This window comes from Agelaius tricolor, unplaced genomic scaffold (assembly GCF_023055355.1).
Source record: "Agelaius tricolor isolate 1412-34295 unplaced genomic scaffold, bAgeTri1.0.p SCAF_25, whole genome shotgun sequence".
Lineage (NCBI taxonomy): Eukaryota > Metazoa > Chordata > Aves > Passeriformes > Icteridae > Agelaius > Agelaius tricolor.
Genome location: NW_027269285.1, coordinates 5,021,947 through 5,048,583, shown reverse-complemented (window position 1 = coordinate 5,048,583; position 26,637 = coordinate 5,021,947). Strand labels below are relative to the sequence as shown.

Sequence of the window (26,637 nt, the reverse complement as noted above, 5' to 3'; positions counted from 1 at the left end):
TTCACACAGTAAAAATCATATTTTTGTCCTAACAAATCCAATTTCAAACGCTGAGACTTTCCCAAGTAATGGTGTTTCTCCCCCTCTCTGTGCTTGCAGCACATTCTGGTTTGTTTACTCTCCTGGGCTATGTGCCAGCAATAAGAAACAACCCAAATAGTTTGTTCAAAAATAATATCATTTACTCTTCCAAGATCTCTTTAAAAAAAAAACAACAAAACACAACATAAAAAATCCTCCAAGAAGTGCTCAGAATTTGGCCTTTGGTCCTGAAGAAAAACCATTTTGAAGCCATGTGGCCTCAGCTCTCAGTCATCTTTTTCTCTCAGTCTGACAAAAAAATCCAAACGCTTTCAAAAATAACTTTAAACCTCCAACTTTTCTTTTTTTTAATGGGAAATTGGGAATGCTCACCAAGCCAGACCATGTAAATAAATACATTCCTTGTTCCAACAGGCTGATGGTATCTTAGCAACAAGGGAAATACCAGATAAATATTGGTCAGGCAGTAACAGCAGAGGTAGGAAAGAAACCCCCACACAGCAGAAACTCTTTCCCCTACTCAGCCCCGGACACAGGGACCCCAAATAACCCTGGAACAATGAACTCCTGTCCTGCCAGGGCTGGGTAAGCAACTCTGTTCCTGCAGCCAGGAAGGAACCAACTCCCTTTCCAAATACTGCTCTCGCAAAGGCAACTCATCCTCTTTGGAGAGAGGAACAGGAATAGAAAGAGCCTCACACCACACCCTCAGAGGATCCTCTCTGTCCCTGGGACTTCCAGGGCTGCAGCTGGGACAGGGCAAAGTCCTGTTTGCCTTTTTTGATGTGTCCCAGTTGGGTGGGAGTGACCAAACCCGCACTGGCACCACTCACAGGTGAGGAGAGACTTCGTAGAAGCTGACGCCGCGGTACCGCTCCATGTTCTGCTTGGTGTAGATTTCCAGTTCCTTGTAGGGATTCACAGACACCAGCACAGAGCCAATGTAGGTCTGGGAAAGAGAACAGAAAGCAGAGAGCTTACAGGAGGGCTGGGGGCAGAGCTCAGGTGGCTCTGGAGGCTGGACACCCACCCTGGTGGGCTGGGGATGATGTTGAGGCTTCCAAACAGGTCAAGGGTGCTGAGGAAGAGAACTCCCAGCTCTGGGAAAGTGACACTGCTGGAGCTGTGCCAGCCATGTTATCCTTGCTGGGTAAAAAGCACCTCAAATGGTTTTAGGGTTTCCAACAAGGCACAATACTGGGTTATTTCTGATAAACATTTAGGATTGAGTTCAAGTCTGGGTTGCTGGATATGAGTGAATTCGGGAGATGGAAGAATGTGGTGGGAGTTGGATTTGGAGTTGGATTTTCAGTGCTGTCAATGCCACCAGACCTCAACAGGGGCACTGCAGCGAGTCCCTATACCCATGAAATGGGTGGTGCTGGCACAGGACTGGTCCTGGCCTGTGTCAGCTGCCACCAACACCCCAACCCCACTGCAGAGCAGCGCTGGGCCTGTCCCGCACAGCAAACCCACTGCAGCTCACTGAGGGCCACCCTGGGGACTGTCCCTGTGCCACTCACATAGATGAGGTTCTCCTTGAAGCGTTTCCTCAGGTTCTCAATGAATGCAGCCTCGCTGGTGAAGTTCTCCAGCAGGACAAAGTCCTGCACCCCGACGCGGTCCCGCGCCGTCAGAGCGCTCTCCATGCTCAGCCGGATGCCGTTGGCTCCCAACCCCTGCAGCCAAAAGCACGGGGAAGATGGGATGGCTGTGGGTTTGCAGGCACTTCCCTGAGTCCACAAGAACCACAGTTATCCTTGGATAACTATATTAAAATGAGAGATTAAAGTGGGATATTTAAATAATCCCACTGAAAACAGTGATTATAACACATCATCAGTTGTCTGCTCTAATTGCTTGGAAGGAAGACAAGTCAGCATTAGGGAAAAATTACTGCTAGATTTCCAATAACTTCAAATCAACCAAAGAAACAAACATTGGATAAAGAGAATAAAACTTCGATTTCCTTTCCCAGGCATCCTCCAGCAGGAGGGAGACTGAAATGTGTTCTCTCCTGTCCCTGATTTCACAACGGGAAGCTGTTTCGAGGTAAGGAATCTTTTATGACTAATGATGATTCATCTCAGAAGCAAACAGCTTCACATTGCTGACCAACTTAAAAGGCACCCAATGGGAAAATTCTGAGGAAAATGAGAAGAAATGAGAAATGGGCATTTCTGCACCCACGCTGCTGAATTTAGACCGTGACACCGACATGCATCAAGAGACTCCAACCCCTGAGCCTCCTTTAAAGGTTCCATTTCCAACCTGATGTGGGTGAGACACAACCATCTGTGGAAAGCCCTCATCTGCTGACTCCTGACTTCACTGCAAAGCAGGGAGGGGAAATCTGCACCCAGGGGTGACTCAGTGGCTGCCTGTGGGGAAATCTCTACTCAAGGGACAGAGATGGAGAAGATGAGAGGCACCACAGAAACCAGAGACAGGAGAAACCACGTGTGACACCCTCTGCCTCTCATCTGCAGGATTTCCTTATCTTCTTCAGCCCTTCTTACTTTGCACACTGCTCACAGCAGCACCCTTCTCCTAAAGCATTTCCCTAAAGCACCAAGTGATGTTTTGGGATGCTGCACAAAGAGCAGAGGGGTCTGTTCCTGAAGCAGGCTCATGCACCAACAGCAATCCCAGATTCATCACAAACTGGGAGTGCCAGACCCTGCACAATGATGAAGATGACTTTTACTGACTCACAGGGTTCCTTTCTGCACCTTCCCAAGATGTAAAAGTGGTCAAACCACAGGGACTGGTGATGTGCAGGGAGAAAAATAACCCCAGCCTTGGTCAGGAAGAAAATTTACCTGAAGTTCTGTTAAACAGTAATAAAAGCAAGAATCACTGAAGTATCAATTTGGGTTAAACCAGGTGCAAATCCTCTCAGTCTGCAGTTGTTTTGACTCACCAATTTCTTGGTAAATGTTTTTTTTTTTGATTTGGTAAATGATTAGTAAATGCAGTTTTGGCTATTTCTGTCAGTTCTAACTGGCTTCTTCCCTATAAGCCTGGGCAGAAGTGATTGCCTGAACCCAGCAGTTTTCAGATAGGAAAATCAGTTCCTTCTGGAAATCTCAAATCCAGACCCACTCTAATGGCTCAGAAACATCATTTGATTTCCTGTTTTATTTTTTCCAATTAGTCTCATGGTCTGGAAGGCCTGAGTTCTAAGCTTGGAAAGACACAGCCTGGGAGGAATTCTGCAGATACTCTCATGAAGTAATCCTTCTAAAAGGGGCCAAAATTTTCCAAGCCAAATCCTTCACAGCTTCAGCAAAATGCTCTGTTGTCTTCTACCTTCATTGCCAAGGTGAGGAGAAAAGGGATAACCCTTGGAGAAGGAAGGTGATGAGATAAGGAAAGGAAAATAGAGATAAATCACATACAAATAAACTCTGCCTAGAAACTGGAATCCCTCTATCAGAGCAGTGCAATCCCAGAGCAGGTTTTGGCCAAGGTGCTGAGAACAAAGGCAAAACCAGAGGAAAATTACTCCTTTTCAAGTGGGGAAATGTACAGCTACAGCCCTAAAACACAGCTGCCTCAACAAGGACTGAGGAAAATTCCCCCCTTGCAGAGTTAATCCCAGTTTATATAATCCTGAAGCCTTGCACAGAAAACGTCACTTGAGCAGCTCTTTCATCAGCCCCTCCCTGAGGCCAGCACAAAGTGATCCCAGCTGTGCACATCCAGCAGAGGGAAGAGCCAATCCATCCCCCTCACAACGCAGAAACCTCCTCTGGGACAGGCATTTAAGGCCAAGAACTTTCGGTTTCCTCCGGTTTTTGTCTCCTCATTCAATTCCAGCCCCTCGCCGTGAGAACAAAATCACCACCTCAAATCTGCAGCCAGCTTGAGACAAAACAAAAGCCAAACAAACGACTGCAAGTGGCTTTTTGGTGATAATTAAATGTGCCCAGGGGATGTGATGCAGTCAGAGCCTCCTGAATATAAACTTCACTCAGTCTGGTACCCTCCCAAGCCCAAGCTGAGTGCAAATTTGAGCCAGAGCTGAGCAATAGGCACTGCTCCATGCCAGCATTTTGCTTTATTGCATATGTCCAAGTCTACCAGCTGCTTCAAATGTCAGTGTTAACTGTTTCACTGCCACTGACATCCACAGATGGGCCCTAAAAGGAGGCGAAAATGAACCCTTTTTGCAAAATGGAAACAAAGCAGTCATGCAGAAGGAAGGAAGTGGGGAGGGAAGACACTACTGAAGAAAAAATAATCACAGTGATGATCATATGTTCCTACTGAATGATGAATGTAAGGCACTGAATAAACTAAAATAACAAAAAATTTAATAAATTAAAATAATCAAATGATTTTCTGTTAGCAGGCAGACACCAGATCTGGTGGCTGTAAAATAATGCTAGAAAACCCAGTCTGGAGGATTACATGTGGTGCAGTGGAGCTAATTAACAATTAAAGCAGTTTGTCTATGGACAACACTGATTCCCTTTGAAATTCTTGATGAATTTCTTTGTGCCAAACCACCTCTGACTGATCTATATTTACAACATCCTCTGCTCCAGGCAAGAGATCAGCTTGGACCACTCTGACAGCCCTGTGGCAGGGAGTATATTCCAGATAACTGGGAGAACACAGGCTGAGGGTCTGACCAGACCTTCCTTGTGGAAATCAGTTTTTCTGGAAGCAGCTGTGACCCTTTGGTTTGCACTGGCCCAGGGCTTGTGCAATAAACCGGGCTGGAAATCTGACAGGGATTAAAACTAACGCCGATTTTTTGATTGTTTTAATCCAGGTCATTTTCCCCCACTGGTCCCACGTGTAATGACATGGTCAGGGATAGGGTAATGGGGAAGCTCAGCAGGGCCAGGGAGGAGCCAGGATTCAGCAGCAGGGCCAGTTCCTGCTGCCTTGAAATGCTTGGGAAACTCCTCCCTAAGAGGCAGGTCAGGTTTAACTTAAAGCTCAGCATCAAATCCCTCCTCAGGCTCTGCTGCCTCCCTGGGACAGGGTAACACCTCCAAACCAAACCAGGGCAACTCCATCAGCAAAACAAAGAGCAGGAAAAAGGAATCTGGTGGTTTTCTCTGCAGGTTTTGAGCTAAATCACCTCCCTGTGGGATTGGGAGAGTGTCAGAGGCAGGGAAAGGAGGAAAGGGAGCACTGAATCAGTTATTTAGAGGTCCCCTATGGGATCAAAAGGAGAGCCTGCCTGAGGATCCCGACCTTTGTAGGATGGGGACACCTGATGCCACACCCAGCACAGGCTGCAAGCAGGGAATGGCAAAAATCTGAGCAATCTGCCTGTGATCTTGGTGCCTGTGGGCTCAGGAGTGCCTGAGCCTCCTCTCCATCTCCCCTTTGTGAACCCTTTGTCCTGAGGGTCACCCCCTTCCAGGGTGCCCAATGTGACTTCTGCCACCACATTTCCCAAAGCCACCCCATGGAGCCACTTCCAGGATTTGTTCCCACATTGCTTTAACCCCCTCTTTGCTTTTAATGTCTTCTCCAGAGCCTGGAGCACAACAGTGGCTCAGGGCCAGGAAGGGAAAAGTCTGGAATGGTGGGGACCAGGCCAGAGCAATCACCACCACAGCAAAGCTTCAAGGGCTTTTTCTGCCCTGGGACTGAATTTTGGGGAAGACTTTCCACTGGTGTAAGCTGGTGGCTGAATGCAGCCTGCAGAGCCAGGTTTACATTGGCTGGGGTTCCAGCTTTTCTTTGTGTTCATACAAGAGTCAACAAGACCAGCAAATACCTCCAAGCTCCTGGGAGTACAAAACCACTCAAGGCTGTACCAAGGAGTTTCCTAAACTGAACTGGGAAATCGCTGACATGGGATTGTGAAGGTGTAAACACATATTTTTCCTTTAAACTCTGCTTAATGCCAAAGCATGATAAAGTTTTTCCTCTGCTTAGGACATGGAGAACTAATACACCTCAGAAATGAAAAACAGGACCTTTTGCTCTGTGCAGCAAAATCCAAAGGATTAGAGTCAGCCAGGCTGAGCACTTTGGGGGGAATTTGTGCTGGAAAATGGGAGGGCAGCTGTGCCATGAGCACAGGGGTCTGGGGCTGATGTGAGCAGAGCAAGAAACTCCCCCTGGCTTTGTCCAGCAGCTGCTCCATGGCCATGGAATACCCAACATGGAGCAAAGAATCATTCCCAGGCTTGATTTTCCCAGAGGGGCACTGGAATGGTTTAAAACTCAATTCCAGACACACTGAGGGAGCAGGCAACACCAGCAACTTTCCATGAGAAAACACCTGGAATTCTCAAAATGAATGGTCTTGTATGGAGCAGGGAAACTCCATAACTGCTTCAGAAAGGAAAATCACAACATCAACTGAATTTGTATTGCAAAATGTGTCTTGCAATATTTTCTCCTGGCAATGTATTTTTACAGACTGGGTTGTAGCCTCACTGGAAGAACCCCAGGAAGTGGCTCCCTCTGGGAAGAGGCAGGCACCCTTATCTTGGTATCAAGTGCAAGATGATTGATCTGCAGGCTCCAGAAATAGCCACAAAGCCGGGAACGGAAGAACAGAACCAAATGTGAGTGGGAAGGGAAATTCAGATTAGATTCTGGAAGACAATGTGAGCCTGAACCAAGAAGGAACTCGTCGTGGGGAGGTGCAGCTAAAAAACATTTGTCTCATGGATAGTTGGACATTCTTCACTGTCAGGCCAAAGCTGCAGGAAAGAAAAAAAAATTCCTTTGATTTCTTACTTCATTCTACAGCCTGGGAAAGGGCTTGGACACAACGTGGGCCAGCCAGCAGAGCAGACAAAAATCAACTGTTGTATCCACAGCCTCAATTCCCAAGGTGCAGAATGGGAAAGCTTCTCTTTTCCTCTGCATGGATAAAGAAATAACGAAGATGGCAGAGGTGGACCAGAATCAGGGATTCTGCCAGAAATCCCTGACAGACTGAAGTGCCCCCAGGATCCTCCTCTCTCCTGTCACACTGCAGAGCAGCTGCTCATTTTGGACACAACTCCCTCTGTCAGTCAATAGCTGGGTTGGAAAGAAGGTTCCCTGAGAGGCAGCTCTGTGTGTCCCATAAAAATCCCCTGCAAGCAGCCCCGTGCATTTGTCTGCCCTTTCTGAAGCCACCTGAGCTGAGATAATAATTGATAAGATATTTGCTTTTAATTATGCCAGGCCAATGAAGTGATTTCTCAAAAGACAACCTGGGAAAAGCAGAACTGTCAGGTGGATTGAGACCAAAACCAGGTAACAGCTCTGGTGACCCAGACCTGCAGAATTAGAGGGAACAACTTGAACTGCAGCTGCCACTCAAGGACCATTTCTCAGAATTATTTTTTATTCTTGCTTCTTTTGGACAAATACATCACCAGCAATGGAATGTCTGGAGTCAGAGAACTCAGAACTTGGTTGTCCCTCTGATATTTTCCATCATAACCAGATGGAAGGATGGAATTCCAGAATACACTATTTTTAAAAAAATTATATTAAAGAAATGTAAATGCTACATCCTTAACTAATTCTTGCAAAGTAATTACTTTGAAGTTTTCCACATTTGGGGTAGGGACAAATTGAAATAATAAGCAGGTAATATTATTTGTTCAATATTTATAACGTAATTATACCTTCCAGACTTTACTTTGTGGGGGGATGAGTAAGGAAATAAGCAATTAGCAGTGAAAAGGAAAAGGCACTTGTGATAACTGATTTGAAGGACAGGAAAAATGTTTACCATTAAGAGGGGTAATGATATTTCAATCAACAGGCTAAATATAAAAGAGCACTAAGAAAAATGAACTAGGCAAACCAGAAAGATCACCAGGGCTGGAAAAGTAAATACACAGAATTTCTATATTTAGGGAGCTGACATTTTTGCTCCTGAACAGATGGCACAAGCTGCTGCTGCTTCAAAGATGTTGCTGGTGGCACTTTGCTCAGGAGACCTGTGCCCACAGGCCTGGGCATCCCACAGCAGCTTCAGGGGACAAACAGATTTCAAAAAGGCATTTTAAAAAGGTGAAACATCAGCTTGCTGTCCCTTCAAGTGAGTTTTGATGCTGATTTCCAGAGCAGCTGAGCAGGTGAAGGGTGGCAGAAGCTCAAACACGAGGAGCCAGGGCCAGCCTGTGCCCCTGCAGCTTTGGGGCACGCCCTGTGCCCCATTCCCTGCTGCCCTGCCCTGGCAATGCCACCCCCCTGGCAGCCCTTCCCCTGCATTCCACACCCCCACAGAACGAACCTCTGACACCACCAGGGCTCTGGGACACTCAGACTTTCCAGAGAGGGCTCCAGAGCATTCCGGGGCCACGCGAAGGGCACCTCCGCACCCACAGCTCCCTCAGAGAACATCCCAGACACCACCCCTGCCTGTCCCACTGCTACTGCCACCCCTGCCAGCCCCACTGCCACCTCTGTCACCTCTGCCCTGTCCCACTGCCACTGCCACCCCTGCCTGTCCCACTGCCACCCCTGCCTGTCCCACTGCCACCTCTGCCCTGTCCCACTGCCACTGCCACCCCTGCCAGCCACACTGCCACCCCTGCCTGTCCCACTGCCACCTCTGCCCTGTCCCACTGCCACTGCCACCTCTGCCTGTCCCACTGCCACTGCCACCCCTGCCAGCCACACTGCCACCCCTGCCAGCCACACTGCCACCCCTGCCTGTCCCACTGCCACTGCCACCTCTGCCTGTCCCACTGCCACTGCCACCCCTGCCAGCCACACTGCCACCCCTGCCTGTCCCACTGCCACCTCTGCCTGTCCCACTGCCACTGCCACCCCTGCCTGTCCCACTGCCACCTCTGTCACCTCTGCCTGTCCCACTGCCACCCCTGCCACCCCTGCTTGTCCCACTGCCACCCCTACCAGCCCCACTGCCACCCCTGCCTGTCCCACTGCCACCCCTGCCAGCCCCACTGCCACCCCTGCCTGTCCCACTGCCACCCCTGCCAGCCACACTGCCACTCCTGCCTGTCCCACTGCCACCCCTGCCTGTCCCAGTCTTTCTCCAGGCCCACAGCTGGCCCCAGCACACCAGATGCCAGCAGAAATACCCTGTGGAGCTCTGTCACCTCCACTCCCACAGAGAAGGACTCAGGAGGTTCTCCAAAAGCTCTGCCCTTCCCTTCATCACTTTCTCAGTGGTCAGCACCAGAATATTTGGGGAAACAGGCAAGGATCTCTTGGTTGAGCAGGTATGGGATGCACCAGCCCCATGGTAACTCTTTTTTAGCAGAGAATTGCTCCAATCTAAACAAGTGATGTTTTCAACCCTTCTCTTCCTAAATTTGGTCACTTTACCAATTAAAGCCTTGAACATTCTTATCCAGGCAAAAGCTCACACACTTTTTTTTATAACACTCTCTCATTCTTGACCTCAACATCTTCCAGAATCAGTGAATTCCATGGCCCAATTATTCATTGTATGAAAATAATCTTTGCATTTCTTTGGCAACTTTTAGCTTAGCTCAGTGTCTCTCTTCCCATGCTACACAACCCAGAAAAAGGATCTCTGTGCTCTCTGTGGCACTGTTATTTATTTCTCCTCCTCTTGTCCTCATCTCTTTTTCCAGGTAACAATGCCAGTCCTCTCAATCTTTTGCCACAAACTCCTTTTCCCAAGCCTGGGACTGTCCCATGCAGGACACAGGGCCAGGTGTTCAGGCTGCTGCTAAAGAATTTAGGACAAAGTTTTCCTAAACTAAAACAGCCTGAAGGAGCTGAGGAGCAATAAATCCTTAAGCAGGTACTTCCTGCACTGTCTAGGATGGCAGGAATGGGACAGGAGCAAAGCCCAGCTCCAGGACAGTCCCTTCACATCCTTGTGCCCAAGTGAAAGCTCCACCCTTTCTACCCTCCTAAAGCTGAGCACAGCCTTCCCCTCTCTTCCCACTTTCTCAACTCCCACCTTGGCTTCCCTCTCCAAACAGGTATTCCCTGAATTTTTAGCCCATTTCACCCAATTTTCCAACGAAGGGATCCTTCTCAAAGCATTTCGCTTTCCTGCCGAAACCCTGAAAATGTTTCTCCTCTCTTCCCCTGAGACCAAACACACATCTGAGAGCTGCAGAGCTCCCAGAGGAGCGAAATAAACCTTAAATAAATCTTAAATAAACCTTACCCCTCCTCGGAACTTCATCTCTGCCTCCTGCCAGCTCCCGCTGCCCTCGCAGAGCCTTCGCTTACGCTGCTGCAAAAAGCAGCACTCTCAGGACAAGTTCTCTCCTCTGTCAGCTGCCTTATTTTTTTAATTTTTTTTTTTTTTCATGGCATTTTCAGTGCAGTCAGAACTCCCTCCCTCCCACCAGCTCCTACTGGAGCATCTGGAGAGGGCGTTTTCCAAGGAGAACTCCCCTCCCAGCAGGAGCAGCCCAGCAGAGGCAGTCCCAGGGAAATCAGCTGCGCTCTGCCTGTGGAGTTCCCGCTGCCCAAGGACAGGAAAAACGGAAAGAAAAGTAATCCCAGGCACTGGAAAAGCTGGGGCTGAGCCCAGCACACAAAGCACAGCCATCAGTCAGGAAAGAGGAGCTCTGGGACAGGGGGTTATTGTCCTGGAGCAGCACTGAGGACAGGGCTGCCCCAGCTCACCCCAAACACAGCAAACCCACAGTCCCAGCCCTGGGACTGGGAATCACCCCCTCAGAGAATCACAGGCCACAAGGAGTCCAGGTTTGGATGCACTTTCCCTTCACAAGGATTTACAGTCACAGCATGGTTTGGGTTGGAAGGGACCTTAAATTTCACTTATTTCCAACACCACCAAGCCTCGTCCAACCTGGCTCAGCAGGATTTTATTCCAGGTTCCTTAGGAACCATTCAGCACCAAAACACCCATTTTATCTGGAAGTTGTGAGGTCCTTATTACAAAATAACCTGCACTACCAAGGAAGAGCCTTCTAGAGGACACAGTGAAGGCACTGCTGCCCTCAGTCCCCAGCCCTTGCAAACACAAGTTGCACATTTTGCTGTCTCTGAGCTCATCAGTTTTCTCACACAGAATTATTTATGATCACAGCTACACCAAGAGGGTGAAAACCCCACCTCATTTCCCACCCACCTCCTGAGATAAGGATGTTCTGACAAAAATACTGCACAGCCTTCACTAGCATTAGGGGTAAGTGAAAGAACAAGAGACAGTGGACACAAGCTGGAAGAAGGGAAATTCCAATGAGTTCTTGAGAAATTTTTTTCCCAGTGAGTGTTGTCAAATACTGGAACAGGGGTCCCAAAAAGTTGAGAAACTCTATCCCTGGAGATATTTAAAACTTAACCAGACAATGCCTGAGTGACTCAATCTAAATTGGTCCTGCCCAGAAGTGAGGTTGGACCAGAGATCTCCACAAGTTCTTTCCAACCTAAAATCATCCTATGATTTTATTAATTATTTTGTTCCTCAATGGACTAAGCTGTGGATCCATCCTAAAAGGAGTTACAGATAGTGCAAATAAAGCTGAGAGAGAGGATGGCATCCCTCAGGTGTTTCAGGCAATTCATATTGTGAGCTGACAAGCAGATTCTCTAATCATTGAACATGCAGAGCCATGGAATGATTCCCAAGCTCAGCTGCTGATGTTTCATGACTGGCACTATCTGCACTCAGCACTGCTTAAAGGGTTTTTTGTTTGCTTTGTTTTTTCCCTTTCTTATCAAAATGCATCCTCCACAAATTCTGCTACGGGAAGGGTAAGGTCAAGCTCTGAGGTAAAAAGATTTGGAGCAAAAAGCTAAAAAGCTTCATCCTGCTCAGAGAGGAGGCTATTTAAAAGCAAACACAAGCAGCAGATGTTGTCAGTGGTTGGGTGCAGCACTCCCCTCTAATTAGCTCTGCCCCAGGCAGAGATCCCAGAGATCCTGGCTGTGGTGGATGTCACAGGCAGAATGTGCCAAGGATTTGGGATGGAGCTTGGCTGCTGGGAGCACTGCAGTGCCACAGCCCCTCTGCCCTCTCAGCCTCCATTTTGAACATTATTTGTGGTTCTTGCACAACTCTGTTTGGCAGGACTTTCATTCACTTCTTATCTCATCTGGGTGAATTTTTAACGGCAGCAGCTTCAGGATGTGGCTCAGAGGAGGGTTCAGCTTTGGGCTGCCACTGAAGGAAGTGGACACTGCTCCAAGCCCCTCTCCTGTGCACAGGTGAGATCAGAGGTGATAAAAACTCCATTTCCCAGACTGAACCACATCAGCTATTAGTGAAACACAGCAGTGAGCCCTGAGCCAGGAGTTTTCCAAGCATAATTAAAGCTGTGGCCTGGCAGCTCTAACTCTTCAGGAGGAGAATGTCAGTGCTCCACCAGCACTCCTCAAACCAGTCTAATTGTCACCAAACAGATTCAGTTAAACTCCTGTTACAATTCTAAGTATTAGCAGAATTATCTTCACATAAACAACCTCACCTTTTCCCTCATTTACACCTCCTAACACTTCTCAGATCACATCTCATCACAGAAAATACCACATAAGAGAAGAATATACAACAGCCCAGCACTTAGAAGTACATTTTTACATATTTCTCTTGGTTTTTTTATGCAGGAGAACCCTTTTATTTATTTATTCACTGAAAAGACCTTTCCTCAAAATGCTTTTTTTCTGCAGCCAAACTACTGCCCAACTTCTGCTGGTGAGGAAAACTCTCCTGCATGTGGGTTAGCCTAAATTAGGAGGGGGGGGAAAAAAAAAGTTGGAAAGCAGAGATAATTTTATTTTATAAGATCTTGATCCTGGATTATGAAGGTGATAAAACCAGACTGTTCCTTTCCAGCAGCAGAGCCCAGCCCTTGTCTGTGATTTCTGCTGAGGATGGCTGGCAAGGTCTGGCTCACTCCAACAGGCAACTACAGGCTGAGGGATGAATCAAGTTTTCCAGGCCTCACCAGTTAGAAGTGACTCATTTAAACCCTGGATTAGAGCACTGGGATTGCTCTGCTCGTTGCAGATAAGCAGCTGATTCCCTGCATACAATTTCACATTCAAAGCAAGGGGACTGGAAACCTTTCCTGTCAGCCCTGCTCCAACAGGCTCGCTAAGCTACACCCGCAAGCGGTGGCTCTGCTGAAAAAATAAAGAGTTTGGCCCCATGAAAACACCACCAGTGTTCCCCTCTGCAGTGCAGATTCCACTGCAAAATATAAATCTGGAGGTATGAGATACTGCCTTGGGTTTATGCTGTTCAAAAATCAACGTGGATCACATCCATGTTGTTCCAGAAGGTGTCAAGTTCGTCTATCAGTGAGGGAGTGCTTTCTGGATTTTTGTAATTTTCGTTGTTTCTGCCTTGCAAAAGTACTACAGAATAAGACACATTCCATAATTAGAAAGCACTTGGCAAAAATACCATGGGAAAGAAACCACCCTAAACAGGCCAGGAATTTGAGAGCCCTTCCTCTTGCAGGTCAGAGGAACGTCTTAATCAAAAAATAGAAATGTCTTTAACCTGTCACATGTGTCCTGCTGTCCAGATTATCCTGATCTAAAACTGATTAAAATACCTCACATTCCTAAAACACCCTATAGCAGAAGCTGAAGGTTCTGAGACCTTTGTCCCACTGCTTAGGAAAAACACCCTGTGTCCAACAGAGGATGAATCTCTGACTGCAGGATAAGCACAAATCAATGCTCTGCTAAAGAGCCAATGCTAAATATTGTAACAGGTTTGATAAAAAGGCAAAATCTCCTCCCTATATTATTAGTTCTGCTAAGAACTGCTCTTTTCTACCCAGTTTTTGGATTAAAGCATCTCCTCTTCCCCTCTCAAGAGTGCTCCAAACAAGGAGTCATGAGCAGAGGTTTGAACACAGGGCATTGGCCCCTGGAGACACAACATTCCTGCTCAGTTATGAAACTGCACACCTAGAAAGGTTAAACCAAAAGCTCGTTATACTCACTCAAAAGGTGCCTCAAGATGATCAAGGTTCCTTCACTTTACTGCAAACTTCATGACATCACAAGTTGACTGAATTCCCCGATTCTGTGTGAAGGTGTTTGCAGGGTTACAGACAAAACCTTCAAAATAGTGAGGTGTGGCCAAAAGGGTTCAAAAACCAGAAGACAAAGAATATTTAGATTATTATTTTGGATTCTAATTTATGCTTTGTAATGCCTAAAACTGTCAATACTGGTTTTGTTTGTTTCAAGAAAGCTTCGTCAGTGAGAACACCAAACTTCTTTTCTTCCCAAGCTCAGTCTTTCACAAATAAATTAAAAAAAAAAAAGGAATATTGCAAAAAATGGAGATGCACACGTCACCTTGGATTCCTGCACTTTCTCTGCCAGTGCTGTCCCTGTTTTGATGCCCCTGGTGATGGATTAAAAGGCACATATGACAGGCTTGTATTTAGTTATGGCTCCCGCACACACACAATAATTCTGGGTCTATGACGTGAGCGAAAACAGAAACTGGGTTAATCTAACAAATTAAGATAAATTTTCCTTGTTGTTGCTTTCTGCTGAAGCAGTGAAACAGAAATGGCTGGCTGGCTTTGACAGTGGCCATCAGAACAAAGTCCCACTTTACAGTTACCAGATGCCCTTAATGTGATGCCAGTTTGTCTCATGCCCGTGGCTGCTCCCGCTCACGGCCCTGTCAGGGTTTCCCTGATTTTACAAACACACTCCAATCCCAACAGCAATTGCTGCACTGACTCCAACAACGAAGTTTAAACCCAGCAGTTAATTCCCTGTGATTGCTGTGACACAATCATTTGCAGCAGCTCCCCTGCAGTGGCTGTGGCAGGGCTGGGGTTTGGAGGGAGCTGGTAACACAAACAGCCTGACTCAGTTCAGCTGATGTGCATTCCTGCCGACTGACTTTCCAAACAGTCACTCCTAGTGGCAGAACCTACAGCTTCCTTTTAAGGGGAAAAAATGTTTTCACAGGAAAAATTAAGTGTTCAAAGCCTGTGCATATCTCTGTGCTTCCAGCGAGTCTCGCCTGTAAAAACACTTCTTGTTGCATGCAGAACAAAAACTTCTCCTTCCTTAATTTAAAGCTGTTCCTCTTTTTTAACACAGCCATTGGCTGTCTGCCCATCCCTGGCACTCTCAGGTGAAATATCCTAGCACACTGCTTTTCACTGAACACAGAGCTGGTTTTCCAAAGGAAGGACTCAATCTGAGTGAGGAAAACACGATGAAAATGAACAGGGAATGTTTAGGCTGCAGACAAAACTTTACAGCTCACACTGCTGACTGACAGTTCCTATTCCTTCACATTTCTTTTCCTGCATTTCTGAAAAGAGGCTCAGTGTTAGAAAGGGCTTAAGGCTGGAAAGCAAATCACAACAAAAACTTCTTGTTCCATCCACACGAGATAAGGAAAGAGTGAGCACTGGTGCTTTGCCTGCAAGTTAGATGAAGGAAACAGGATTTCCCTCTGCTACTCCCTGAGCAAGATCCCAAGGAAATGTTTCTAATAATAGGAAATTACTATATAAGGCCAGATCAGCACTAAACTGTTTGCAGTCTGGAGGAGAAGGATGTACAGGAATCCTGAGGAGGCTGCTCACACATCAGGGCAAGGCAGCACACCCAGGGCTCCCCTCCACAGAGGGACAGAATTTAACCTGAGCTGAGCAGGGTCCTGTCCTACAGCCCAAAATAGCAACCAAATGGACAAATTAGAGATGCCCTGTCCTTCTGTAGTGCCCTTGCTTTTCTCCATGGCAGGAAAAAGACAGACTAGACTTTGAAATCTATAAAATAACACTTGCAAAGCAAATCTGAGCACATCACTGATTGGGAAAGGGCAGGAAAAGACACAGGCATGCCCTAAAACACAACATGGGCAGTGCTGATGCAGAGGGCAGGCTGAGAGCTCCCCTTCCTGGGCTGCAGATCCATGGAGCACCAATGCTTTATGAACTGACAGTTCTCTAACTCATCTTGCTTTAAACACCAAAGACACTGAGCACCATTTAAGTTCATTTTTCCAGCATTCCCACAAAATAGCAGGAATTAATGTTTCCTAGGCCAAGAGTTTCAGCAGCTCCAGGCAGCTGCACATCCCAGCAGAGCTGCCAGGGATGTGCATCCTTTGCACCATCCCTTCAGCAGACACCAAACCTGCAAGCCCAGTTCAAGGAGACATCTTCCTTCTTATACAAATGGAAGGGAGTTCCTACAACAATGCTCACAGAAGCCTCCTTTGGGGAAAGTGATAGAACTGGAAGGTTTCTCTGTGATTCCCATCAAGGGGGATCTTTCAATCTCTGCTTTTTTTATGGCTAAGTCCAGGAGCACCCAGTGCAGGGCAGATTGCTGAGCAAACACAGCCCCAGAGCTGCCACGGAAACGAGCACGATATAAATTGCTAGACAGATTTATCACCCAGAGTTCTGTTGGGTTTTTTTTTTTCTCCTCCCTGACAGCAAGAGATGTTTGTGACAAAATGTACAAACAATTCTGTATCTGTAGCCCTGCCACATCCTATGTCTCTTCTCTGCAGAATGACACAACTTCCAGGGGAAAGCGAGGCCAAATCCCAGCCAATATTTTCCTGTCAGCTGGTGAGACCTCCTTGAGCTGCAGGGCTCAGTTTGCCATAACAAATGAAAAAAAAAAAAAACAAAAAAACCCTTAAAAATAGAACATTAAAATACCCCACAACCCAGGCCACCCTTGTGAAAGAGTCATTGATGAGAGATTGGAGTTTGACAGCAAAGCTCTCCCCACATCTCAGCATCAGGAGCTTCACAGTCCCCATGAAAACACAACTGAGATTCCCAATTATTCCCAATGCTCTCTGCTGTCCCACAGGGTTCCTCCAGTGCCACCAGGATCTCAGCAGCTGCCTGTACCTGGCCCTTGTCCCCACAACACCTGCCCAGGACAGGGTGTGCACTCAGAGCCTGCCAGGGCCTATTCTGGGCCAAGAGGATGTTTCATTTTGGGCTTTATCTTTAGGGACATCTGGATTTCTGAGGATTTTTAGACTGACCTTTAATTTTTGTCCTGTAAAATACTTCACATCCTTGACTGCACAGCAAGGGGAAAATGAGTGCAGGCAACAGGCAGGTTTTTCAGAGCTGGGAAATACAAGTGGTTATGACTCTGAGAGAAAAACAGCTACAAAAAAGCTCTAATTTTAAATGCTTTTATGCCTCTTTTCTCATGTAATACTTGCTCCATAACAATTATAAAGCAATTCAGCAAGATGGCCTCTGCTGGTGTGGTTTGTGGTCAGTGGTATCTGGAAGTTAAATTTGGAGAAAAACATTTTTGGGAAGGAGCTCCCTGTGGATTTAAATCAGGACAAAGCCTCAGCTGTCAGGCTGGACCCTAACACTGCTGTAGTCCCTGTTTATTTTTCATACCAGCTCCAAGGATGCAGGCACTAAGATGTTTGCTCAGTTTCAAAGTCAAGTTCCAGGAGAAATAAGATATTTGTCTTATTTGGCTCTAAAAAGTGAGAAGAATCACAGGTATGAGACAGGGAGACTGAAAGCAGAGTTCATCCCCCCCATTAATGTTAGATTGACAGGATCCCAAGCCTCCCCTGTGCCCCCAATGATTGCAAAATTCTTCTCTAAATATGGGAATTATCTGTTTAGAACTGCCAGCACTAAAGCAGAAAGTTTAAGTTGCTTTATTTTCTTTAGTAGGTTAAATCTGAAACTTAAGGAAGGCTACCTGAAAGACATCATCCTTAACTGTGCCAACACACATCATCTTACAGAAATCCAAATACCAAATTTATCTATTATATCAGACTGCTTTAAAGGAAAGTACTTCACTTCACTGACCTCTCCTGTCCTTTTCTATTTTAAATTACACCTTTCACCAATATAGCTTTACATTAAAACAAACCACACCCAAAATCAGATCATTGGTACTGTGAAAAACAGTTTAAAAAGGAAATACCTCCCTCCAAAACAGCCAAATGAAATTGTTTCTCTTAAGGCAGCATGGAGCTTTTCCTTTTCATAAAGCTTGAATAAAGCTATCGTGGAATTCCTAATTTGTTTTCAAAGCCATGAACTTTTCTGTTGTGTGGAGACTGCAGCACAGGTAATATCTAGATTTTATGAGTATAGTCAAGCTTCCAAAGTCAGAAAAATAAAGGTCAAATGACTAAAATTTTCCTCAAAAGCACAGAGAGAGAGGCTCACATATGGAACATATTTGCTTAAATTTGGATTTTTTAGAAAATAGTTTGTCCATGAGTGATACCCCAACAAAAAACTAACCCTACTCCTCTCTACTGTTACTGTAACAGCAAAATCCCTTTCTATGGATAGTTTATAGTAGGATAAAGATGTTTATATCAATGTAATATCTGGGATATTTTTATCATTTGTACCCAAAATATGGGGATATGTTGCTGTGAGCAACATTTTGTATTGGTACAATTGTATTTGCCATAGGTTTGTTCCATGGATTATCCACAGGTTCCCTAGGGAAAAAAGCCAAGTCAGCAACCTGCAAGTGTTGGGTGGTACCTGGGAGTAACAAATTCTTATTTTCCTTCTGGGGGTGACCCTGTAAAAAAATTCTGTAGCAAACTCCAAGTTCCCCAGTGGAGTTAAGTCCTGGGAGCACACTGAATGCTTTGGACATTCCAACAAGTGGAGCAGTTTTTTAATTTGATGATTTATAAGTGAAGAGTTTACAGGCACAATTTGTACTTCCACTTCTTTTTTTTTTTTTAACTTCTTTTTTTTTTTTTCCTTTTTCCTCTCTCCTCTGTTTCAAACTGACTTTGTTGGCCTAAGGCAGGCAGTTATTTTGGGGCAGCGAAAAGTTATAAATAAGTTCTAATAAAACTATCAGTGACACACATGAGACTGAACTTTTCAAACCCTTCTTTGTAAGGGAACAAAGAGCACTTTACACTGACTGTGATGCCACAAGCCCCCAAAGAAAAGTTTAAGAAGAGAGTTTCAACAGCTAGCTCATGAACCCAAAATAAGAAACATTGGATGAGCTGTAGAAATTCCAGATTGTGCTGAAAGGAAGGGGCTGAGCAGTTTGCAGAGGGAAGGAGCCAGAGGCTGGCAGAGAGCTGAGCACGTGGAAGATGATGCTGCAGCTGATGTCTGAGCTGCTTCCCTTTGCCCTGCCTGCCCTGCTCCTGCTGAAAAGGAGGGGAAAAGGCACCAGAGGAAGGGTATTGTGTGAGCTCATCTCCTCCTGCTGCTCTGCCTGCGCCCCAAGGAGCCCCCCCTGTGTCACTCATGGAGCATTTAATGCTTTGGTGAATCTTTTTTTGTCCCAAAATAGATTTAGCATCACTTAACATCCAGAGGGAATGATGAGCTGTCATTGTGATGGCAAAATACAGCCATCATTTCAGAAGGTTATCCCATGTCCACCTGCAGCAGCTTGCACTCAAATTCACAATATTCTCAATTCAGAATATTGCTTTCCAAGATTGAATATTGTTTTCCAAGAATTTTAAAACTGACATTCCTATTGGATCAAAACCACCTTAAATCAAGATTTTTTTTTAATGTAAGAGAAGCAGTGATGACGTTGATGTTAGAAAATAAATAAATTATTGGCCTGCAACTTAGCCCCCTTTGGATTACAAGCAATACCTCATCTCCAAGGTTGTTTCAACTCTCTCTTAAGGAGAACTGCACAGTCCTGCTCTCTGCATTTTCAAAACTTTCTGCATTATCAGAGGCATCAGTTTAATCAGAACCAGAGACACTAAAGAACAGTGAGGGAGTCCATCCCTTTGTGGTTCTCAGGAATGTGTGTTGCACATCTGGATAAACATGGGTCTGCAGAGAATGGAAACATTCATTCCCCAGCTGGGGTTGGGTCCAAACCCTTTTTCTTTCTCTGTCTGATTTACTCCTAATCCTGCATTTGGTGGTTGCAACACTGCACAAACCCTGCTGAGGCTGACACAACAGGCCCAGGAATCTTCCTCATGACCCTTACACCTATTTTCTAAACAAAACCTGCTTCTGGGCTGTGAGCTCCAGCTGAGAGGAGAGATCCTGAAGGGATTGACAGTTGTGACATTAACAGAAATGCCAACTGTCCCACAGCATCTTGTTCTCCAACAGGAGATGAGGGCTGGCACTCCTAAGAGAAAGGAGAGGGATGCATTCCCTGTTTATTTTTCATACCAAGCCCAAGGATGCAGTCACTAAGCTGTTTGTTCATTTTCAAAGTCTAGTCTAGGACAAATAAGATATTTGTCTTGGGTCTAAAAAGTGAGAAGAATCACAAGTATTGAGACTGGGAGACTGAGAGCAGAGTTCACCACCCTGCTGGAAATCCTGGATTTGGAGATCTCATGGAAATTGGGTGGATTCAGATCTTCTGCTCTGATGCTGTGTGGGAAACCCCACAGTCCATGGCAGCCAGGACCACGAGAGGAACAGAGGAACTGTCTCAAGGCCCTTCCCACTGGGAAGGAAACACCTTTTCCCTCTGATTTCACAGGTACAGGTCCTGTAGCTCCACTTGGACACATCAGGGACCTCTCCTTGGGGAGGAGCTGCAGGACCATGAGGGAATCTGAGTTCTGACCTGACAGAAGGATCCCAGACTCTCCAAAATAGATATTTCACATAGAAAAGTCAACATTTGTTATCAAACCCCATCATATAAGAAATAAATATAAACCACAGGCAGCAGCTTTGGTTCACCACATTAAATTTTCTATTTTAACAGCTCTCCTAAAGCCAGGGCAGCAGCATCTGCTGTTACAGCAATAACAGGAGCCCAACCTTCATCACTGCAGCAATGAGAGGAGGCTGCAAAAAGCTGAGAGCTGATACAAAATGCAGGGCAAGCCCTAAATTAACCCTGCCTTGCCAAGGGCAGTGCTCTGCCCTCAGCTTCAGTGGTGTTGGAGTGCACCTGTGGCAGGAAAAAAGGTTAAAGGAAAGCAAACCCTCAAATATTGATGCTTTCCTTTCACCTAAAGGAAAGCATCAATATTTGAGGGTTTGTTTCAAGAGCTGTTGTTTGCATGGCTGAAGTAGAAAAACAGAGACACAGGGAAGTTCATCACTGTAAATTATTGATCTGCTGCTTTCTAGACACTGAAACTGGTAATTAAACAAATGGTAAAAAGATACTTCATCAATTATAGAGGTGCCACTTTAAATTACACTTGCTGCAGGATGAATAAAACACAGAGGTTAAATGCTTTGGGTATTTCATGCCTGCTTCTTGTTCAAAATCCTCCCTGCACCAATGATTCTAATTCTCATATCCTGCTGCTCCAGAGCTGTGTGCTCTGTATTAAGCTTCACAAAGGGAAATTAGAGCTTTTGTTTCACAAGTTTTAGTTCACACAATGTGCAGGAAGCACAGTGTCATGGTCAGGAGAGAGCATTTGGAGCAGATACCATTTGGATTCCCTTTCTGCTCAGCGGGGTTGGTTATATGGCCACAAGTCAAAGCCCTGTGGTTACAGCCCTCCCTCAAAAATCAGACCAAAAAAAGGAGTTTTGTCTGCTAGCAGCCACTTGTGCAAACTGTGGAGCACTGGGCAGACATTTGACACTGGCCTGATGGTTTTTAGAAGCTATAGACAAGCACACACCCTCCCCAACCGAAAATAACACCAGCAAGCTGCTTGTGAAGCAACATGGTGATGACATCAAAGATGCCCTTTTAAGCAGAAATCATGTCACAATCATGATGATGACTCAAATTTGATTAATGATAAATTTTTATATGAGGGTGCACACCTTACTGCATCAAGCTTAAGATTATCTCATTCCACATGTTAAATATGTGAATGTAAAAGTACACTTGCTCTAATACTGAAACAAACAGCAATCAAAGAACAACTTGGCTATCTTGTTCTGGCATGGGTTCTCTAGAACTATTATTACATCTTAAAGAGATTTCACCCTGGGAAAGCATTTAGTGAAGGCTGAGTTCATCCATTGATTGAGATATGGAATATGAATATTCCAGCTTTAAGGCTGCAAATGCAGCAGAAGCAGCTGCCTTAAAGGCACATGCAAAACAACCCTAACAGGTGAACACAGCTGGCATCCCTCATGGAGCAGTGAGGCAGCACCAGGGAAACAGCAGCTGCTGCTGCTGGGGCCTGAGCAATCCTGGGAGTCCAAGAGCTCATCGTGGAGCAGAGGGGCAGGAGTGAAGGCGGGAGCTCAGAGAGGAAGGAGAGGCTGAGGTGGAGAACTATCAGAACATGGTGTGGAAGCTGGAGGTGATGGAAAGCTGCAGCTTTCAGCTGATGGGAACAGTCCCAGTGGGAGATGGAGGCTGGACTGTAGGATTTTTGTAGAGGAAAGAACATCAGCGCTTGGTAGGGGGACAGGAGAATCAAAGGCTGAGCTGACTCTTCCTACTGCTCCCCAGATAATGAGGCTGAAGCACAAGGAGAGCCAGCTCTGCCACAGGCCTGGTGCCAAGTGCTCTGTGAAGTGCTCCTTGCCTGTTCTGAGGGCAGTTACACAAGGTAAGGCTTTATTCATAAGTGCCTGATGGATCCTGTGTGTGCAACAGCTCCTACCAGCAGAGCAGTGTTTGTGGGAAATGTTAGCAAGAGTGTCTAAGAGAGATAAAGCCTTTGAGCTGCAGATGAAGCTGCCAGCCCTCATTTCCAGCTTGTCAGAGCAAGTCCTCCTTGAAGTCAGCAGTCTGGAATGAAGAGAATCTGGCATTTGTGCATGGATGTGTGGCTCAGGCAGGCGGGGCGCTGCCTTTAATGAGGCTTTGCACAAAGCAGGGGCAGCGGGAGTGGCCGGGGCACCGAGTGATGGGCGTTATCTGCTGGCCATCCACGGATTCCTCTCCTCCGAGTTCGGATTTCAAGCCTGACCTCCCTTCCTGCTTCCACCAGCCCTAGAGCTGCAGGGGAAGGGCCATCCAGGACTGGAATCTGAGAGCCCTTCACATTCTCAGAATTGCTGGGGTGTGTGAGAGGCAGCACACACTTGTCTGGTGAGCTGACAAAGTCCACAACAGCTGGTGGCTCCCAGGAGTAGCTGCATGCAGGTACCTGCAGGGCTAAACCCCAGTATTCCAAAATTCACTTTTCCAAGTGCTAACCCACTCCAGCTCACAGCTGATTGTGAAGCCTCTTCACTCACGGTGCATCAAAAAGGAGCAAAACTCCAAATCATTTTAATCCAGCTGCCTACCACAGCATCAAGAATTCCAGTGCAAACCACTTTGGGTTGTTTTCTAGCCTTACAATGAGCCTACAGTCCACTACATCACACAGAGCTCCAATTCCATCTAGAAATAGCATCTTGAGGTCTATGCTGCAGGATGGCATTCTTAAATTTTGTTTCCTTGTGTGCCACTGCTGGTGGTGACAGCAACAAATGGCAGGAACCTGCACGTATGCCTGGAGTGGGCACGGAGCCACATCTGACCTCTGGCACGGAAGGTTTTGGCAGCAGAATTAATTCCTTATCCCCTCCCCTTTCTGCCCGTGTCTCTCATGGCATGCTCGGATACCACAACAGAATAACCTTGCTCTACTACCCACCACAAATGCCTTGTTAGAGTCCCACAGGGCTCAAAGGTTTTTTGGACCTTTACACCTGGTGAAAAGCAGGGCAAAAATGGGAATCTGCATCCTCACCTGGGTAAGGTATTCCCCCACCCTCACCCTCAGTGCACTGGCTCTCCCAAACTCCATCCATGGAAAAAACAGTGCTCTGGGAAGGGGAAGGGAACAAAATATTCCAGATACCAGTGCCCAACTGGACCCCTGTGCCTTGGGCTCTTCTCTCTGTATGACCGTGTTCACAGGGGTCTCAGGCTGAGGGAAGAGATGAGGATCTGACTCCATGTTTCAGAAGGCTTGATTTATTATTTTATCATGTATATTATATTAAAACTATACTAAAAGAATAGAAGAAAGGATTTCTTCAGAAGGTTAGCTAAGAATAGAATAATAAGGAATGATAACAAAGGTTTGTGGCTCGGACTCTCTGTCCGAGCCAGCTGGGCTGTGATTGGCCATTAATTAGAAACAACCAACATGGGCCAAACAAAGATCTACCTCTTGCATTCCACAGCAGCAGATAATCAATGTCTACATTTTGTTCCTGAGGCCTCTCAGCTTCTCAGGAGGAAAAATCCTAAGGCAAGGGTTTTTCATAAAAGATGTCTGTGACATCCCTGTTTTGGATGCCAGCCACCCTAAGGATGCTTTGGCAAGAGGCAGAACAGACAGCAGCTTTTCCTGGCTCTGTGACCAAGTGTGTGCAGCCTGGAAGGATTTATCAGGGCCTCTCTCTCCCTGATCTGAGAGCACCAGCAGTGCAGGACTCAGGGGCAGGTGCTCCTGCACTGCTCAGGAGCTGGGACTGTGGGAGCTTGGGAATGCTCATTATGAGCAGTGGAGTGGAGATTGCCTGTTCTGTTTGTAAACCTTGATAAAGCCAACATTTAGAAAGCAACTAATTACCATTTATGTCCCAAACAGCTGGCCTAGCTCCACATCCACATGCTGGGAGGTTTTGGTGCCAATCAGCCCACACATCAGAGCACAAAAGTCCCCCAGTGTGACTGCAGAACCTTCTAGCAAACAAACCAAACTTCTCACTAGCACTGACTTCAAGGATCCAAACACAGCAGTGTAAGAGTAGAACAGCCACACGAGCCATCATTCCCACATCATTACACTACAGACACTTGTCCAAGGTGAAAAGGGCACAGAAAATGTCCTCTGAGGTGCCAGAGGGCAGTCCCAGGCTGCTGTCAGCTGGCCTGGCCAGCTGAGGTTACTGTGACAGCCTCTGTCCCAGCTGTGCCTGTCCTGGGACTAAGATCCATTCAGCTCTGAGCAGACACTTCAGGGAACTAAACAAACAGAAAATGTTGGTTTTGTCATCACTGCTCCCCCAGCTTTGTTTCAAAGGGTTGATCAAAGGGTCAAATGGATGCAAGGACAAGGCAGGGAGAGGAGGACTACAGTGAAACCAATTTAAATTGGTTCAGTGAAAGGTGGAACAAGATGATTAAGTCCTTCCCAACCCAGACCATTCTATGATTTTAAACAGAACTGATATCAGGATAAGCTTATCTTAGATACTGGGGGAATACAAAAGAAAGGGCATTTCATGGAAGTGACATGGATGAAGCTCCAAGATTCCCTGGCTGCTTGTTCATCCCCTCCCCTCTGCACACCCTTGTGCCTTGAGCACTGAAACCCTGGAGAAGTGACACAAGGACAGAATCACCCCCAGCAGCCCTGGGGACAAGCCCAGGAACGTCACCAGGGGTGCAGCCTGTCAGCTGCAGTGCCCCAGGAGCAGGGGAGCAGCACCATAAATCACCTAACCTGGCACGTGGGGATCCTGTCCCAGCACTGCTCTGCTGCTCCCCAAAAATGCAAAAACTGACACTTTTTGGCCTTAGAAATGAGGGCTGATGCTGGTGGGGTTTGGTTGCCAGCACACAGGAGAGGAGCAGCTCACTCCACACACTCATCACTGAGCCATTTATTGACCCAAATGAACCTCCCCATCCCCTATCAATCCAGAAATGTCAATCCAGCCTACACTAAACACTGATTGATTTTCTACTCTAACAAGCACCGTGTCACATTTGTGTTAACTACTCATCAGTTCAGATAAGTGGTTTGCAATTAAGATAATTTGAGACCAGTACAAGTGTGGCCTGAAAAGCACTTTCAAGAGTTCAGCACAGAGAAATTCACTGCTCAAAACAGACAGCCAGGCACCAAGCTGACAGCTACACCAGAATTTACCTTTCCAAACAAAAAAAAAATTTGTCACAACCTAATTTTTCCTAGGAAGGCAATAACTGGCTCGTACAAATATTTCTTCCCTGATGTGTACACTCACCCTGCAGCAACACTGATTCCTGCTTTCCTTCCTCTCAGGTGACACCAGAGTCCTTTCACAGGTGCTCCCTTATTCTGATGGCAGGCAGGCAGCATTCCAGCAAAGCTGCACTCAGGGACAAACAGCCAACTTGACTGAGAAAAATAAACAGTTACAGGAGAGCAGCTCTGAGTTGCATGGCTGTGAGCCTGGACATAGCTCACATTCTCATCCTACACAGAGCCACTCTGTGGAATTTTCCTCCCAGTGCAAGTGCTTTGGACACCAGCAGCTGCCAGTTGAACACATTCAGGTTACAGTTGGAACTCCCCTGTCCCCACCTAGATCCGGAAACTTCAGAGCAGACACTTGGCAAGCACCCAGGTTTCAGTTTGAAGAGATCAAACAGCCTCCTGCAGAACACAAGGGTTTTTTTGCATAGAGAACACCACATCTCTTGCAACATTTCCTCTTCACATGGAGCCCTCATGACCAGTGTGCCAGAGCAGCAGGGAAGTCCTCAGTCCCTCCCAGCCCTCACTACCTGCCAGGCTGCCAGCACCAGCCATGCCCTGCTTTTCTCTCCAGGAAGTGCAGCTCATCTCTTTTTTTCACTCTCCTTTCCTTTCTGCTTCTTCCTTGCATCAAGCCACAAATACCTCAAATCAGATTAGTTTATATTTTAATCAAATAACGACTGAAAGCTTTAGCCTAATATGTAAATGGCTCATAACCATCAGCCCTTGTATTCTTTAATTATATCAGGCAAAGTAAAAAGACACTCAGCTTCTTCATTATGTTGTTTTTCTTAAAAGTTCTAAGGGACCTTAACACACCTGGTTTGGAAACACCTCTTGCATAAATTATCCCAGAT

The 26,637-nt window shown here is 46.3% G+C and overlaps 1 protein-coding gene across 6 annotated transcripts in view; it reads right to left on the bottom strand.

Annotated features, from left to right (window-relative positions):
• MYO1C (myosin IC) overlaps window positions 1–26,637 on the bottom strand; it is a 57,482-nt gene that overhangs the window by 16,798 nt on the left and 14,047 nt on the right. For 4 of the 6 annotated variants that reach the window (XR_011682375.1, XM_071447739.1, XM_071447738.1 and 1 more), the window contains 2 exons: window positions 1,566–1,721; window positions 876–991 (listed from right to left, as the gene is read on the bottom strand). Coding sequence is in view for 5 of the 6 variants with exons in the window: in XM_071447739.1 (XP_071303840.1) it covers window positions 876–991; window positions 1,566–1,721 (272 nt within the window). In the remaining variant the exon portion in view is untranslated. Of the gene's footprint in view, window positions 1–875; window positions 992–1,565; window positions 1,722–10,141; window positions 10,371–25,784; window positions 25,991–26,637 lie in introns of those variants that run through there. The other 2 variants (XM_071447743.1, XM_071447740.1) reach the window with 2 other exon arrangements.